Source organism: Centruroides vittatus, unplaced genomic scaffold (genome assembly GCF_030686945.1).
Source record: "Centruroides vittatus isolate TY-2023 unplaced genomic scaffold, ASM3068694v2 scaffold_2520, whole genome shotgun sequence".
NCBI classification, from domain to species: domain Eukaryota; kingdom Metazoa; phylum Arthropoda; class Arachnida; order Scorpiones; family Buthidae; genus Centruroides; species Centruroides vittatus.
Genome location: NW_027122689.1, coordinates 3,321,785 through 3,338,276, shown reverse-complemented (window position 1 = coordinate 3,338,276; position 16,492 = coordinate 3,321,785). Strand labels below are relative to the sequence as shown.

The following is a 16,492-nucleotide window of genomic DNA, read 5'->3' as shown; positions in this document are numbered from 1 at the left end:
TTTAAAATGACGTCGATTTGACGCCATTTTGCTGCAAGCTAGACGCTACGCGCAGGAACTTAAACCCAGCTTTACGCATATTTGCGGATCTTAATCGTTCGGGAATCGCCCGACTGTGCTTGCGCGTAACCATGTTTAATATAAATATACGGATTAACATGCGAAGTTTTATAAATGAATCAATTATAAAAATGGGATAGGAATATACATTTGTCTATTCGAATCAATCTTTTTTTGCCGGTTGGCCGAGCGGTCGAGATTCAGCCTATGGCATAGGGGTTAGATCTGCATGATGTATTAATGATATTGCAATTTTATTACCATACCGGAAATGATCATGCAATTTAGTTCCACGTGCAAAAGCATATACTTTTCAGAACAAGAGAGTTCTCTATCTGCAACAGCCAATAGCATGCTTTAAATTATGTGAAGGCCTTTCATGTGTGCAAGCGAAAACTGAAGGGAAGTTTCCCGCACTGCAGAGTTACTTAGTGTATCTGATCTGACTATCACGTAAACAGGAAGACCAAATTTTAGGGGATTTTTCCAGAATTACTTTACAAAATCAGAAGTCCAATTAAGAAATCTAAGTCACAGATTGTGACGAAACTTTGTCAGACGACAGGATACTACCAATATCTAGATTTAACCTGTGGCGGCATGCAATCCTAATAGAATTATTTTGATTTCGTGTAAGAGTTTTGATAGGTACTAGTTTTGATAAAATTAGTTTTAACTTAAAATTAATAGAAACAATTTGGACACCCTCCTGTGACAGCACCCCGTATTAGACACTATGAGCAGCCACTGCGTTACCTCGTCCATAGCCTTTTATATGATGAAGTAGCGTCTACACTGAGCATGTGTGTCTCATGCATACTTTTGTTTTGAATTCTATCTATCTTGTAGAGGTAGGTGACTAAGCCATTATTGCATCATAGATTTAATAACTAGAAATAAATTTTTGTTTTACTTTTTCAACCCAATAAAGCCTATTATAGGTATCTTCAGCCCACAATGTAACCGGTTACTGGGTGTTGAGGGAGGGGCCTAACATATCTGAGACAGACCATCTCTGAAAAATTCCTAAGGTTTTTCAAACCTGTACATGTTCGTTCTGTACAATATCACTTGTGGGAATACATTTGTGATACATGCATGCACATAACATACCTAGGTTAATATTTCATCACAAGTGAAAGGAAAGTTAACTTATGCATTCAGTAATTCACACATCATTCTGTGTAGTATGAATGCATAAGATAAACTACTTTATGTATGGAAACTGTTGAATGCCATATATACACTATTTCATATGTACTGCACACAATGTTCCCTCTATTTTTTTTCGTAGATGAGCGGAACATATACTTCTCTGAGCAAAAAATATTTTTGCTGAGCATATAAAATCTTATTTTTTCCTATAAAAATTAAAATTAATTAATTATAAAGTAGAGATTAAAATTCATTTTAAAAACATACTTCCATACAAAATATTATCTTTTGTCAATGATTTAATGTATTTAATCGAAATATACGTAGCAATAATCATGTTGCAGACAGTGAGAAATAAGTAAACAACAATTCAAATCAGTGTGCATGCTCGCCTGCGCGGCAACAATTTGAGCAGTGCGCAGCCTACAGGGAACATTGACTGTACAGTATCTCTACCATTATGTGTGAATATGCATGTGTATAATTAAAAATAATAATTGTTTATAAAATTCTGTATTTATCAATGACAGCAGCACAGATCACTAAGAGATTTAAATAAATTTATTGATATTTACAACATTCACATTGTGCCCAGACAAATTACATAATTTTACGAAAAGTTATGTAATTTGTATACAGTGATTACAATTGCATCGACTATGACTAAGCTTACGGATGTCGTTTTCAACGGAATCATTTAAAATTATCGATAAAAGGTAATTCATCATTAAGCAATAATGAGGTAAGTCGTTAAGTTTCCAGTGACGTTAAGTTGTTTTGCAGACGTAACAGCCTGGTGAGCATTCGACAAGCACGAGTCATCGTGACGTTTTCTTCCCCCAAAAGAAAAACAAAAAAGCAAATCACACACAAAAAATGCTACTGCGCTACATACCAAAAACTATTTTGATTCACAAATCGAATTATATACATGGACAGAAAATAATTTTGCATACGACGAATCGATCTTTCTCTAGTGTCGTTGCAATTTACGGCAAAATAAAAAATACTTCTCGTAATACAAAATGAGACGCTTTGTATTTTAAGTCACAACACAAAATTATATACTTAACAAATGGAATTTCATTAAACAATTAAAAAATGTATAATATATAACTTTTAAAAAATCTAGATAGACTTACACATACTTTTAGATTTAATATAATAAACCTTCTTCAAACAAATAGATTTCAAAAGGTAATGTTTTGAATTAAATGTACTGTACAATTTCATCTTTAATTTTATGAACAAAAGATAAAATTATTCACTTCAAAATCTTTGTATTTTTGTTTTTTACTATTTAGAAGGCTACTTTAATTGCAAAAATTTAATTTTTATATTAGAGACAGATGGAGTAAAGTAAAAACTGAACCTTTATATTTAGAAACATAGCAAAGATTATGCCAATTAGAGACTATTGGGAAACATTATCAGGGTCACACAGAGGCATGGGCAAATGGGGACACTGGCCTGGAGCCCCGTGCCATCAGGGGCCTTGCAATTAAAAAACCAAAGGAAAAAAAACGAAATGAAAAATACAATATATATTTTCCAAATTACAAAATGTCTTTTAAAAAATGAATTTTTTTCTATTTATGCACGACAAAAAATATTTTAGGGGGCATCTGCCAAAGAATTTTGCCCGTGGCCCCGCACAACTTAAGTTCGGCCCCCAATATTATCATATACTTTCATTCGGAAAGTCTTCAAACTACAGAAAACTGATCAGAAAAGTAGACGTACTGTGAACAGAGTAAAATCATCTTTTAATAGAAAATTTCATTTTTAATACACAAATGTAATATTTACACAAGAGGAACTAATTAATTTTTGAATTTTCAAACAAATATGGTGCAATAATTCAAAATGTGGTAGGAATAACCTAAGAATTATTTTTATTTTTATCTCCAGCAAATTTGCCGAAGTGATAACACCACAGTGTCATTTTTCAGTTTAAAACATTAAACTGAAGATAAATAATTTTTTAAAAACAGCATAATTAGGATTCATCTTTTTATACAATTTAAAATAAACATTTTGATTCGTCGCTAAAACAAATTATAGTAAAAATATTTTTTCAGATACTCTTCATTTATCAATAGCACCATTAAATTTCACGACAGCCCATCTTTTTGAATTGTATTTAAGTGAAGAAGGTTTGACACTGGAAATAAAAGCATTTTCGGATTTTTGATTAAATATTTTAGTTTCATATATTACCAAAAACATTATCTGACGAGTCGAACTTAGTTCCGAAGGATGCCATGCTCAGAGTATCGTGGTGTGGATAACAAAAAAAACCTTAAATCTAAGAGTATTTAATAGCATTTATTCTAATAATAAATTCGACTGCTTAGAAAGAATATTCGGTCGTAGATATTCCTTTGCAGATATTGATAAAATTGCAACGTTGTGGTCCCGTGTAGCCCTTCGAACCCACGTATGCACTTTTTCAGGCTGCACAAAATGTTTTGCGATTTGTACATATCGTTACACTATTTTTTTAATATCGAATTTTATTTTTCATATCACAGTATAGTAGAATCAGAATATAGTTTATTTTATATTTTTAATAGTTAAAACTATATTTTGGCTTTCGCTAAAAATTTGACTCTCCGTCGATGCAATATAATCCGGCAGAATTAAAGTATGCCGAATAAAATCGTTTTACATCGTTACAAATATGTTAACGGCATAAATATTTATCATCGTTGGCAGATTATCGAATAAAAAATGATTAGAAACTAAAATTTAAAAAATATAATTTAAGGATGTGACAAAATTATTACTTCTTCTCAATTACATTTGAATATTATTAGGCTTTAATCGAAGTACTTTTATGAATTTGTTTATATTACATGTCCTTGATGTTTGCTTACATCTGAAAGAAAAACTCCAAATTAATTTGCAATTGGTAAATTTAAGCAACATGCTGAAGGGTGGTACAGTCAAAATGAAATCTAACAGCTCGAGAGGGAGCCTCGGTTAAGACTGGCAGTAAAGCTCTGGATCAAAATGATAGGAATAAGGAATTTATAAATTGAAGACAAACATTCGTGAAATTAAAATAAAACCTTTTCTATAATTTAATTCTTCCGTGTCTGTGGCACTAAGAGGGCACCTTTTTTATACCCATCACGAGTTTGGTCGTACCACAAATGGAAACAGACGGAGACTTTAGAAACCTCTGAGACTTTGATCCAGGCTCCAACCCCAATCGCCATCTTTATTACCATTGATTTCTGGTTGTCGCAGATTTTTAAATTACTGTTACTACCTAATTACACTGATGAACGATTTTCCAAAATAATAATACTATTATTTGTATATTTTGTTAAAACTAAAAACCCGAATCTGCCTCTACTGAGCTATGAGATTCGATTTCAAACACCACCCTAAGCAGCCAAAACACCATTTTTTTTATAATTATTTAACAACTATAACATTTGTATAAACAAAATAAATAATAATTAATTTAGTAGATTAATTTATTCAATTTAAAAAAGCCTGGAAAATTAATTAATTGTAAAGGAATGTGAATGCTATTTGTAAATGATCTTTACTACATTTTCACACAAGTATGGCTGCAAATTGTTTTCCATAGTCTCATACACATGTGCAGCCAATATTTTCACGTAGTCCTCATGCAGTATATTTTCTGTGGATGCCAATGTAAAACTAACCCTGTTCAGATTCTTTTACCAGATTTCTCTAAATTTGATTAATTAATCTATTATTATTATTATTATTATTAAAATTATCAATAAGAAGAGAAAATTATTCTAATTATCATAAACTTAGAAACTGATTGCACCAAGATGCACATTTAATGTTCATATACCATGCAATTACATGTTATCAGAGTTTAATAATTCTAATTTAACTTAAAGATATGGTGACACCATCTGACTAAATGCCAAAAATTTCCTGGTCCTGTATTTTAATAATAAATTTATAAATACATTATTATTATTATTATTATTATTATTATTTAGCTAATTGCTGCAAACAGCAATTAGGTAAATAATAACACTAGATCTAATGCAGTAAGTGATGGTCTTGTTTGCTAATAAGTTTACTTTTACTCTACTGAACTAACAAATCCGAGCTATTAATCATACACACCACCTCATAAAATCAAATAATTCAAGCATAAAATTGGAAACAGACCAAATAGATGGAAGAAGAAAACAATATATTTGTTTAAAAACTTGCATTTGAATAGTAGAAATATCAAAATGATAAAATATCTATGCAATGAATACGCAGATAACGAAGAACAGAAGTTTCCCACAGAAGAAGAAGCCACAAGTTTCGTGACGATTTCTAACTCCATTTGTGGGTGCGTGGTTGCTGTCTGGCAGGACTTCAATGCTGCTAAAGCAGCTGGCACTAAATGGTTAAGGTCGGTGTTTTTTTTTGGGGGGGATGTACTTGGGTCCCCTTTGTAGGACGTCGTGCACTTCGACAGGCACATCCTCTTCTGCATAATTGTAATATGGAGTGGTTGCTAGCACCCTTTCTTGTGTGCATGATGAGCACATTAACCACTGTAGTTTTTTCTCAACTTCTTTCTTATCACCTGCGTAGAATTAGATGCTATACTCTGTATTTTTCCTAGTTGAACATATAGCGTAGAAGAGTCACATGTTTTAAAGAATTGTAGATGCGTCCTGCCAGACAGCAACCACGCACCCACAAATGGAGTTAGAAATCGTCACGAAACTTGTGGCGATGAAGCAAATATCTGGTGCGCCTAAGCGTTACGTGAACCAAAAAGTAGTAACGCATTCCTAGCTAGGAACGACTTGAGGCTATTAATTTCTGACAAGGACAAACGATTCGTTCTGTGCAGGGAGGATGATTTTATTACTAGAGCCGATGAGTTCCTATCGCAATCACACTCGCAGGTAATAAGTGACGACCCGACGCCAACAGTACTGCGAAGAGCAAGAAAAATAATAGCATTACCAGGAGTAGCCTCGACCATAACTGGGTGCCTCGATCCTCCCGCAAACGTAGCATGCCCTAGACTATTTTTCCAACCAAAAACGCACAAAACAAACTGGCCGTTACTTCCACTGGTAAATAAGAGATCGCATCCTACATATTACCTAGAAAAGGCACTCGCAAAGTTCTTGCGTGAACTTCTTCCGGATTCACCGTACGTTACCCCATCATCTGTGGCAGCCAAGTCCGCCATTGTTTCCAGCATAAGTAGAACGCACCAATGCTCCTTATACTTTCTACAAATTGGATGTGGTGTCATTATACCCATCTGTGCCTGTTTTCGAGGCCGTAATGCTTGCCAACGCCTTGATCATCAGAAAAGGTTTTAACATACAACAGGTGCTAGACATACGTGACGCCCTAACTTTCATCACCGAGCACAACTATTTCCTTTTCAACAAGAACATCTACTTGCAAAAGCGAGGAGTTCCTATGGGCTCCCTGCTATCTGCAGTCTTAGCTGAGCTCATTATGAGAGAAATCGAGCGTAGAGTCTTCCACTCCCCTCTTGCCATCGGTTATCCGTCACTGTATCTGCGCTATGTCGACGATATCTTAATAATATGGGAGAATACAGAGGAGGAATTTTTCAAATTTGTGCAGCAACTAGCAAGCATATACCCCACGATCAGTTTCACTTGGGAGAAAGAGCAGGATGAATCAATAACATTCTTGGATTTGTGCATAAAAAAGTCGGTTGAGGGGCCGCAGTTTGCAGTTCATCACAAATCTAACGAGTTACCGTCTATTATCCCAGCAGATGCTTTCCAACCGTCGAGATATATCAATGCCGCCATTGCTGCACTTGTTAGAAGGGCGCTATTACTTCCGTCGACGCAGATAGCAATAAAAAGTGAATTAGACATCGTCAGAGTGGCGGTATTTCGTGCAGGATTCACGCGTGGCAAATATGAGCATGTACTCCGCAGGGTAAAGGAGTCCCTATTCCCACGTACCAAGCTGCACAAAAAAGAAAAAACATCCACGTTCCAGATTCCGTTGCCGTATCTTGGACCACCCTCTATACGCATCAGTCGTATCTTTCGGCGGTACAACTACAATCTACCTATAACCCCTCTACCAAACCTACGTAGGTGCATCTGTAATGATCGTGACAAGCTAACCACTTTAGAAAAATCAGGAGTCTATGCAATACACCTAGAAAATCCGGAAACAGGAGCTAGCACAAGATATATAGGAGCAACAACAAGAATGCTCGCCTCCCATCTAGCAGAGCATCAGGATGATGTAGCCAAGGGAAAATATACTACAGAGCTCGCTAAAAAAGTTCTCGAGCAAGGCTACAACCCCCTGTGGTCCAGAACGGAAATAATAAAATGTTGCAACAATCGAAGGCTTGTACTCATCTGGGAAGCGCTACTCACAGCTACTACGGAAGCATGCAATGTCCCCACTCTAGATCTACCCGGAGCGTGGGTAGCATTATATCGGCGCTTAAACAATGAAACGCGCCTAACATCGTATTGCCATCGCTGTGTCAATTCCACGCATGCGCCGCCCGCACCGTAGATTAAAGAATTTGAACATGCCAACATCTTTTTGCACGTTTGTAACGGAATTACCGGATGCCTGTTTTTGAATTCAAAAATTCTGTTCTCTTAGAACATTCTGCACGTTCGTTTTTAAAATAATTCGTTTCACCTGAAGACGACGATTATAAACTCGTCGAAAGTGCTAGTGATAATAAAAAAGAAATAGTTTAACACCGAAATCAGTGAAGTTTCTCTACCGGAACCCGGTCTTACTGAATACTTTATTATTTAAATTTAGTAAAGCAGATCCAAACTACAGAAACTAGATTCATAAAGTATTACATTTTAAAAATGTGGAAACTTGAGAAATAAATTTTTATATAAAATAAATGCAGAAAAATATTAATAATATCCAAATCTAATTGTGATAAATGTTATTAATTGTTGAGAAGCACACTCCTTAGTTATGCCTCAGAAATAACACACAAATAGTTTTTGTATAAAGTTCACAATATATCAGTTTTATTTTACTGTTTATTTAAATTCAGTTTATTTTAAATGTATTTATTCATTTGATGTTCCATTATTAGCACGAAAGCATTTTTATTTTTACTGCCGGACACAATAATCCTTGTGATGACAAAGTTCTTTTCAAGGGCACCCATGATGATAAGCATTATTATAAGCAATTTGTACATTTTTTTGAGTTTTATCTCCATTAAAATAGATTATTATTTTGAAATGATTCTTATACAAAAAATAATTAATTATACACTTTCAATTGATTTCATGCTTCTTTCAATCAAACTACCATCTGTTTTTAATACATAGAAATTTTCTCCCATCATTTCAATTTCATGTAATAATTTTTTTGACACTTGCACAATGCCTTTTTGCATCCCTTCTGGTGCCAAATCGGATGCTAGTGCATAATAAATCACACATAAGTCAACATGCACATTACTTTGAAATCCAAGAAATAGTTCAATAAAAATTTACAGCAATGTTACTTAATAGCTGAAATGGTATTTATTTATTTTCTAGTAGTACTAAAAAATATAAATTCTATTAATAGAATACACTCTAAGATAAAATAAATACTATTACTTGAATAATATTAGGATAACATTTAATAATTATCCTAAATAATCATAAACATGTATCATTACTTTAAAAAAAATTAATACAGGTAAGTATTTACATTACTATTAATCTATTTGTAATTTTACTAAAATGTGTTTTGTAATTATTACTGTAGCTTTTTTCTATTTCTTAAATTTTAACCCTTAAGTTGGCATAGCAGCAATGTAATGAAAAATATATTACATTCATTTATTTTTACTCCAAAGTATCCTTAATTTGTAAATAAATAAATTACCGCTAGAATGTTTTGTTATATTATTCTATACTATTAGAATATAAACATTGATTAACCCAATTTTAAGATTAATGCCAAACAATTGTTGGATTATATTGGGCTATATTAATGCTACTATTAATAATTAAATGTCAAGTAATTTGGCCTAGTGTTAGGCATTGGTGCCATCTCTTGATAAATTTAATAATTAATTTAAAAGGTTCTGGGAAAAAAGAATTGGCCCAAAGCAGGATTTAATCTTAAAATCCTGCTTTGGGACTTGAACCTGCAACTCCCACACGAAGCATGGGAGTTTGTGGATTTGAGTCTCGCTTTGGGCCAATTCTTTTCTTCGAACAGTCTAAATTAATTAATAGCAAAATTAATATTGTCCAATGTAATCTGGCAATCGCTTAGCAATAAACTTAAATGCAAGATGTTTAGAATAAAAAATGTTTTACAAAATTTGGCTTTGTGAAATTAGCAGCAATTTATTTACTTAAAATGATGATGCCAAGTTTTCTTACCTTTCGTGATATCTTTAATTTACATAACTTTTATAGGAATTCATTATTTATCATCACACTTTGTATTTACACTAAAGAGTGATGATAAATAATGAATTCCTATAAAAGTTATATAAAAAATAAAAATTAAAATTCTTCTCATTGTTTTGTATTGTAAATTTCTTTTAGAGTAATAATATCTAAAAGGCTGATTTATAGTCCTGTAGAACTGAGCTAAGATACTGTAATTCACAGTTTTTCTTTTCTTTCTTAAATTGAAGTTCCACTGTTGTTAAATGCCAAACTATACAAAATTTGACACTTCCACAATCTCGGTTCTATTAGTTTTCATTGTAACATATTTGATATCTAATTTGGACATTTCATGAAAGATGAAGAAGTCTCAATTAAACTGCAATTTAATTTCATTACTTTCATCTACTTCCCAGTAAGTTCTAGTCTAGTATATGACTCAATGTTAAACAATATTCAACTTTGAAGTTTAATGCCAAAGAGATGTCATATTGAGTTAGAAGCTGCACCGATTTTGATTTTAAAATCTTAGCAGCATCTAGTGATCTTCAAGTTTTACACTGGAGTTGGACTATAAACCAGTCTTTACTTTCAATTTGTTTACAACAATATTTGGAATTTATACATAGTGTTATTTGACAAACTACAGTCTAAAATTTTATTTTACAATGATAACATTGTAATTTTTATCTTTAATAAAAATTTTTGAAATGAAAAAAAATATATAATTATGTATTTTCATGACTAGTAAAATTGGTAATGCTAATAACAAAGTAAACCCAGTTTGTTACACACTAGTTAGTTTCAAAGTAATGTTGGCCTTCTTAAGGGTTAATAGAAAATATAGAAAATTTCTAACGTTAAAATTTTACGTATTTTCTAAGAAACTCTTGTTTAAGATAGAACGAGTAGAAAATTTAATAATTTAAAAGTAAAATTGTCACATACATGAATTAAGAGAAGAAAGAAACTTGTAAATTAATGATGTTTATTGACTGACAAGTTTGACATCTGATGCAATACTTGATCTTGAAACTGAAAGGAAATGCAAAAGTAAGAAAAAAAGAAAAAAGGAAAGGAAAGAATAAATTATTAAAAAGTATAGCTCGTAAATTTTTCTATGTGCAATTAAAAAAGGATTTATTTTGAACTAAAAATTATAAATATTTGAATGACTATCAACGTCATTAACGGTCTTTTAACTTCGTTTCAACACGTCGAATCACTAGTTCTTCTGATAATGATTTCGGAATTACCTGAGTGTTTTGGGTTTTAATATGTATCTTTAGAATTAAATTCTTCACAGATAAACTTTGAACATAATTTGTTTCAAAGTATAAAATTTATAGCAAATAGTAAAATATTTGAATTTTGCATTCAAAATCAATCCGTAAGTCTGTGTTATGTCTTTACACATTTTGTGTGGCCGTGTTTTTAACAACTAACAATTTTAAATAATTTATGTAAATGTTTGAAATAAAATGATGTGACATCAATTACCAGCATAATGCACTTCCTCCCTTTTATGTTCTTGATTAAGCACAATGAATTCTGTTTAATTCAAATTCCAAGGGATCCAGGAAATATTAAATAAATTTTTCAAAGTCCGAATTATCAAAAATGTCTAAAAAAGTAACAATTCAAAAAACAATGCAACTTTACACAAACAAGAATGATATACAGTAGAGAGTCGTTAATCCGAATCAATTGGGAACTGGGGTTGTTCGGATTAGTGATTTGTTCGGATAACCGATTACGTACGAAAAAATATATTAACCTGTCCGACGTTCAAATTTTTCTCCAGTGCGTGTCACTTCGTGTTGAATTTTCGTCGATTTTAAGCCTAATGAAAATTTTTATAATAATAATCGAGGTTATTGTATCGTTGAAAATTATTTTTTTATTTTGTACAAACAAAATAAATGTATTGAAGAATACATTTATTTTATTGAAGAATACATTTATTTATTTAACATGAAAAGTATACTTTAGAAGTAAATCTAGTATCAAAAACGTTCGATTCGGCACGACACAGTCCGACTGAAAATCGTTCGGATAACCGGCGATTCGAATTACCGGGGTTCGGATTAACGACTCTCTACTGTATTGTACTTTTTCGAATCATCACAGTTAAACAAAAATGCCATAAAATTTCAAATCACAACCTATGTTACAAAATTTATTGAAGCAGGATGAGAATGTTGATTTCTAGGACAACAATGTTCCAGAAAAATTTCATTACAACAAAAAAAAAACTGCAATATTCAATAAAATTTGACTAACAAAGTCAAGTTACCTTTCTCATGGTTATGTAATAAAACATCATTTGTAATGAATAGTAAAAGCAACTGTTAGTTGGACTCAAAGTTCAAATCAAACAACGATTCTTAATTCGTATGTTTAAGAAAAAGAAATTTTATGAAAAAAAATTTAGTACAATAGTAAATATTTTTAATAAATATTTACTATTGTACTGTGAACTATGTGAATTAATATACAGTAGAGCATTGTTTATCCGACTCAATTGGGGACCGAGGTTGGTCGGATAACTGAAAAAATGGATAACCGAAAAGTATGAAAAAATACATTATTAGTATAGTGTATTAGTATATTAGTATATCCCATGTAATAAGCACATTAGTATATCTCTATTAACCTACTTCGCATTGAATTTTCATCGACGTTACGCTAACAATTTTTTTTAAAAATAATAATCGTTGTTAAATTATTTCTTTTTGCACAGAATAAATACAGAAATGAAGAAAAAATAGAAAATTAAGCCCGGTTTAAATACTGGTCTCCCTTTCATGGTCGAGCCAGTGTTTCCTAGAATATATTCTGGGAGCTTGAGTGTTTCCAGCTAAAACACACAAAAATTTAACAAAAATAATATTAAAGTAGCCAAGACATAGCCAAATACTGTAGCACCACATCACCAGAGGACATTTGAATTTGCCGACTAGAACGCGGTCGGTTAACCGACGTGACGGTTGCTTGGGAGTCGGATAAACGATGCTCTACCGTATTGTGTTGCACCGATTCTCCACAAGGAAAAGAAAGATATATAATTCAATATTTATAAACTGTATTCTTGTTTGACTAATCCAAGTTTTAAGATTTTAGATTAATGCAAATAATGTAATGTCAATATCTGTTGAGAATTGCAGTACAATCTACTAAATTCAAATTAACCAAATGAAATTATCCAATTTCACACCAATGAAAGTGTATTGCAATAAACAGTAATGTAGATTTGTTATACATTTACTAGAACTTTATAAACACACAACTTTTGTAGTAGCAATGAATCTTTAATTCATTTCTAAATATAATTAGTTTCTTTCAGATCTTTTAAGTTTCAAAGCAGTTACGATACCAAACGAAAGCTAAAGATATATATATATATATTATAAAAACTGACAACGATATATTTTAGATTAAATTAAACAAACAATTAAAAGCTGTATCTTTTGATACTTCAAATGAATTGTAATTCGTGTTTTAATCCGTTCCCCGATATACTCTCATCTTTTCTACAAAATCAAACATTTCTATAAATAGGAGTTGTTTATCTGTGAAACTTTTGTCAAGACATTTAATTTATTAAAATTAAATATAAATTTTAATAAATTGATAATGTTTTTATTAATTTAAGCCTTTCTACAGATTTAAAGTTTATAAATATGATAAAACTGAATTAGCTACTACAGTTAATTTAATGAAGCAAGCAATGATAGTGGATAAGATTGGAGAAGCACAAATATTTTGACCAGATTAATGGGCCATCTTTGAACTGCTGCATCCAAAGATGGCTAATCAATTGGTTTGAGAACATTAGCATTTCTCTGAACTTGCTTGCTGATAAAAGCACATCACTTACTCAATTACAAGTCAAAACATCAATTTTTGTCTTTTTAAATGCGAGGAGGAGGAAATACAAAAATTTTTCTAGAGTTATAAAAATTTATGAGCAATTCTGTTTTATAATACATTCTTTAATTATTAATTTATTATAGACAGACATACAGCTATCTATTGGTAACTTTAAAAAATTTATTATTATTTAATAATTAAAGTTTTATGGCAGAAATGACTTTGCATGTAATTTAATTATCTAATCATACGGTAGTATTTCAGTTTATACTAAGTTATGTAAACGGTTTTTTTTTTTTTTTTGGATTTTTTAAATTAACCAATACATTATATATATATTAAAATCACCAATGTAATATTTAACAAATTTTAAAAAATTATAATAATAAATTAGAAACTTTCATGGAATATTCATTTATATTTTTTCCCCAACACAGATTTCTATTATTACTATTATAATTAGTAAGTTTATAAAATAAAGTTAAACTTTCTTAATAAAGAAAAAATACACTTCAAATGGAGTATAAAATATGCAAAAGACAGCAAAATTAAACATTTTAATATAATGATTCTCAACCTTCTGAGACCGCAAACACAAAATAAAAAGTATACAAATATTGTATACTTTTTATTATACAGAGCATTACCATCAATACATTTCAAAATCAATAAGCAATTCTATGTTTATTTGGTTTTATTTGATTATGGCAACATGACACGTGGGTGATCTGCAGACGGGAAATGCCTCCCAGAGAATATTTATGGTAAACCGGACGCTATTTAGGTGTTACTAACGTGAAAAAACCCGGAAAACTCCGAGCGGCTAGTCTGCCGGCCGGGCTAGAACCCACGACTAACTACTGGTGTTCGGTGGTTTTACTATGTTTTTTATTCTCGTAAAATAACGAAGCAATAAATTAATAAACTTTATTGTACTGGTTGAGAAGTGCTATATAGCACTTTTGTTACTGCTTAACTCTCCATTTCTAGAAATATTTAAGAACAATTCTTTTGTTAAAGGAGCACAGGGATAAAAACAATGCTACCTTAAAAATTTATTGTTTTATTTTTATTCTTATATTCCCTTAGCAATAGAAATGTTCTTAAGTATTCCCGAACACGAAAGATTAATCTCAAAAGCACCAAGCATTTAGTTTTGTTAATTTCAGTATATTTTATACTCTGTTCAAGTTTGGATATTTTTAAATTCTCTTAAAATTAATGCAAGAAAATAAGTTTTAATTACTTACTCGACAAGTTTTCATTTAATGCCGTGTCTTCTTCCGATGCGGATGCGCCTTCGCTCCAATGATTTTGAGAATTGAGTAGACCGTTGGTATCCTCTTCCCTTTTACACTGAGGATAAATTATTCCTTCTCCCCTACTAAATATGAAAATTTTTTAAAATTAGTGAAAATATAACCTCCTTTATTCACATAATTTATGTATTTTAAAATTTTATATATATTTAATTGTAAATGAAGCATTATAACACTTTTTATGAAATGTAATATGCAGTGTGTTAAGGTCATTAACAAAATTTTTCAAACTCTCATTTAACAATTCAGTTCATTTTAATGTTATAAATCAAACTGCATATCAAAAAGCAAGATATTTAATATTTTCTAGCATAATCTTATGCTTATAAAATTTTTTTAAAGACAGTATTTATCAATCTACTGTTTGGAATCAAAATTATTCTTTAATCAATGTTTCCTACCATTCTATGGCATCCTCCTCCACTTGCAACAATTAAAAACAAATGAGAAATGAAATATACTTCTAAATTACAATGTGGTGTCAAGTTCATGCATTTTTATTATACTATTTATCATTTTACAGCTGTAGATTTAGACTTACTCCCATCAAATTTCTATTTTTTTTTTTTTTCATGAAAATGTCTAAAATTAATGTTACAGTTTGCTCCTTTCTTTTATATCTATTTGCTTTATGATATTTCTTTCTCTCTATTATTCTATCATTTATAAGTACACAAACAGAAAATCTTGATAAACACATAAATAAGTGTTACCTGGTGGTCTTTTACTTGTAATACATTTCTATTAAAGTGAGGTTCATAACTCTACTTTTACAGAAAATATGTAAGTTACAAAATGATTGTAAATGCTTCTACTCACTTTACTTCCACCTCTCTCTCAAGGATTTAACATATGAAAAATTTTAATAAAGAAGAATAAAATTTAAAAAGATAGAGGACACAGAGTCTTCTATTTTCTTTTATTCTTTCTTCAATACATCAAAAAGTACTTCCTACATAATACTATGAAATATTTTGCATTGTTAAAACAGAGAAATTTTATAAACTTACTTATTGTCACTGTAAATACAAAACCTATATAAATGACTTATGAAATCTTTATTATTTATATATTTACCCAGATTTTCTGATTTATATACTTAAATTACCAATATTAAAGTAACGGTTCCTTGGTTTAAATTTAAAATTAAGGAGGAGATCTTCCAGAATTCTTATTCAAAAATGTGATCCGAAAACAAGATGTTAGAAATCTCAAGGAATTTAAGTTCTGTTTGACTTCTTAAATACCAAACAGGTTTATAATTAATTGTTAATTGTATAGAATCAAATACAACAGAATAATAATATGCGTAATAATCTGTTATCTCTAGTCTTTCAAAATTACTACTATTTATTGGAGATGTTCCAATTGTTTGCCGTAAGTCCCGAGCTTCCAAAAGTTTTTTGATATATAAAGAGGTATTTGATGGAAGATTTGGCTTTAAAAGTAAACAATATTCTATCCAATGGACAATGAAGTTTATTCTAAAGTTTATACTCCCCAATAATGAGCCAAAAAGTTTGAAAGTAGTAGGATATATGGCAAACAACTAGAAAGATCTCCAATAAATTATCAAGACTGGAGAAGTGAAGTTTTCTTATACAAGTTACTTCTATAAAAACATAGAATACAACATCAAAACTTTAATACTATTGCATCATACATTTTTAATTATCATTGATATAT

At 30.8% G+C, this 16,492-nt stretch overlaps 1 protein-coding gene across 4 annotated transcripts in view; it reads right to left on the bottom strand.

Moving 5' to 3' along the window:
• Positions 1-1,758: 1,758 nt before the first annotated feature.
• The window catches only part of LOC136987560 (palmitoyltransferase ZDHHC15B-like), a 97,746-nt gene continuing 83,012 nt past the window's right edge, over positions 1,759-16,492 (bottom strand). For 2 of the 4 annotated variants that reach the window (XM_067285306.1, XM_067285309.1), the window contains 3 exons: positions 14,738-14,871; positions 10,563-10,649; positions 1,759-4,096 (listed from right to left, as the gene is read on the bottom strand). In XM_067285306.1, the coding sequence (XP_067141407.1) occupies positions 10,603-10,649; positions 14,738-14,871 (181 nt within the window). In that variant the 3' untranslated portion in view covers positions 1,759-4,096; positions 10,563-10,602. The remainder of the gene's footprint in view (positions 4,097-10,562; positions 10,650-14,737; positions 14,872-16,492) is intronic. The other 2 variants (XM_067285307.1, XM_067285308.1) reach the window with 2 other exon arrangements.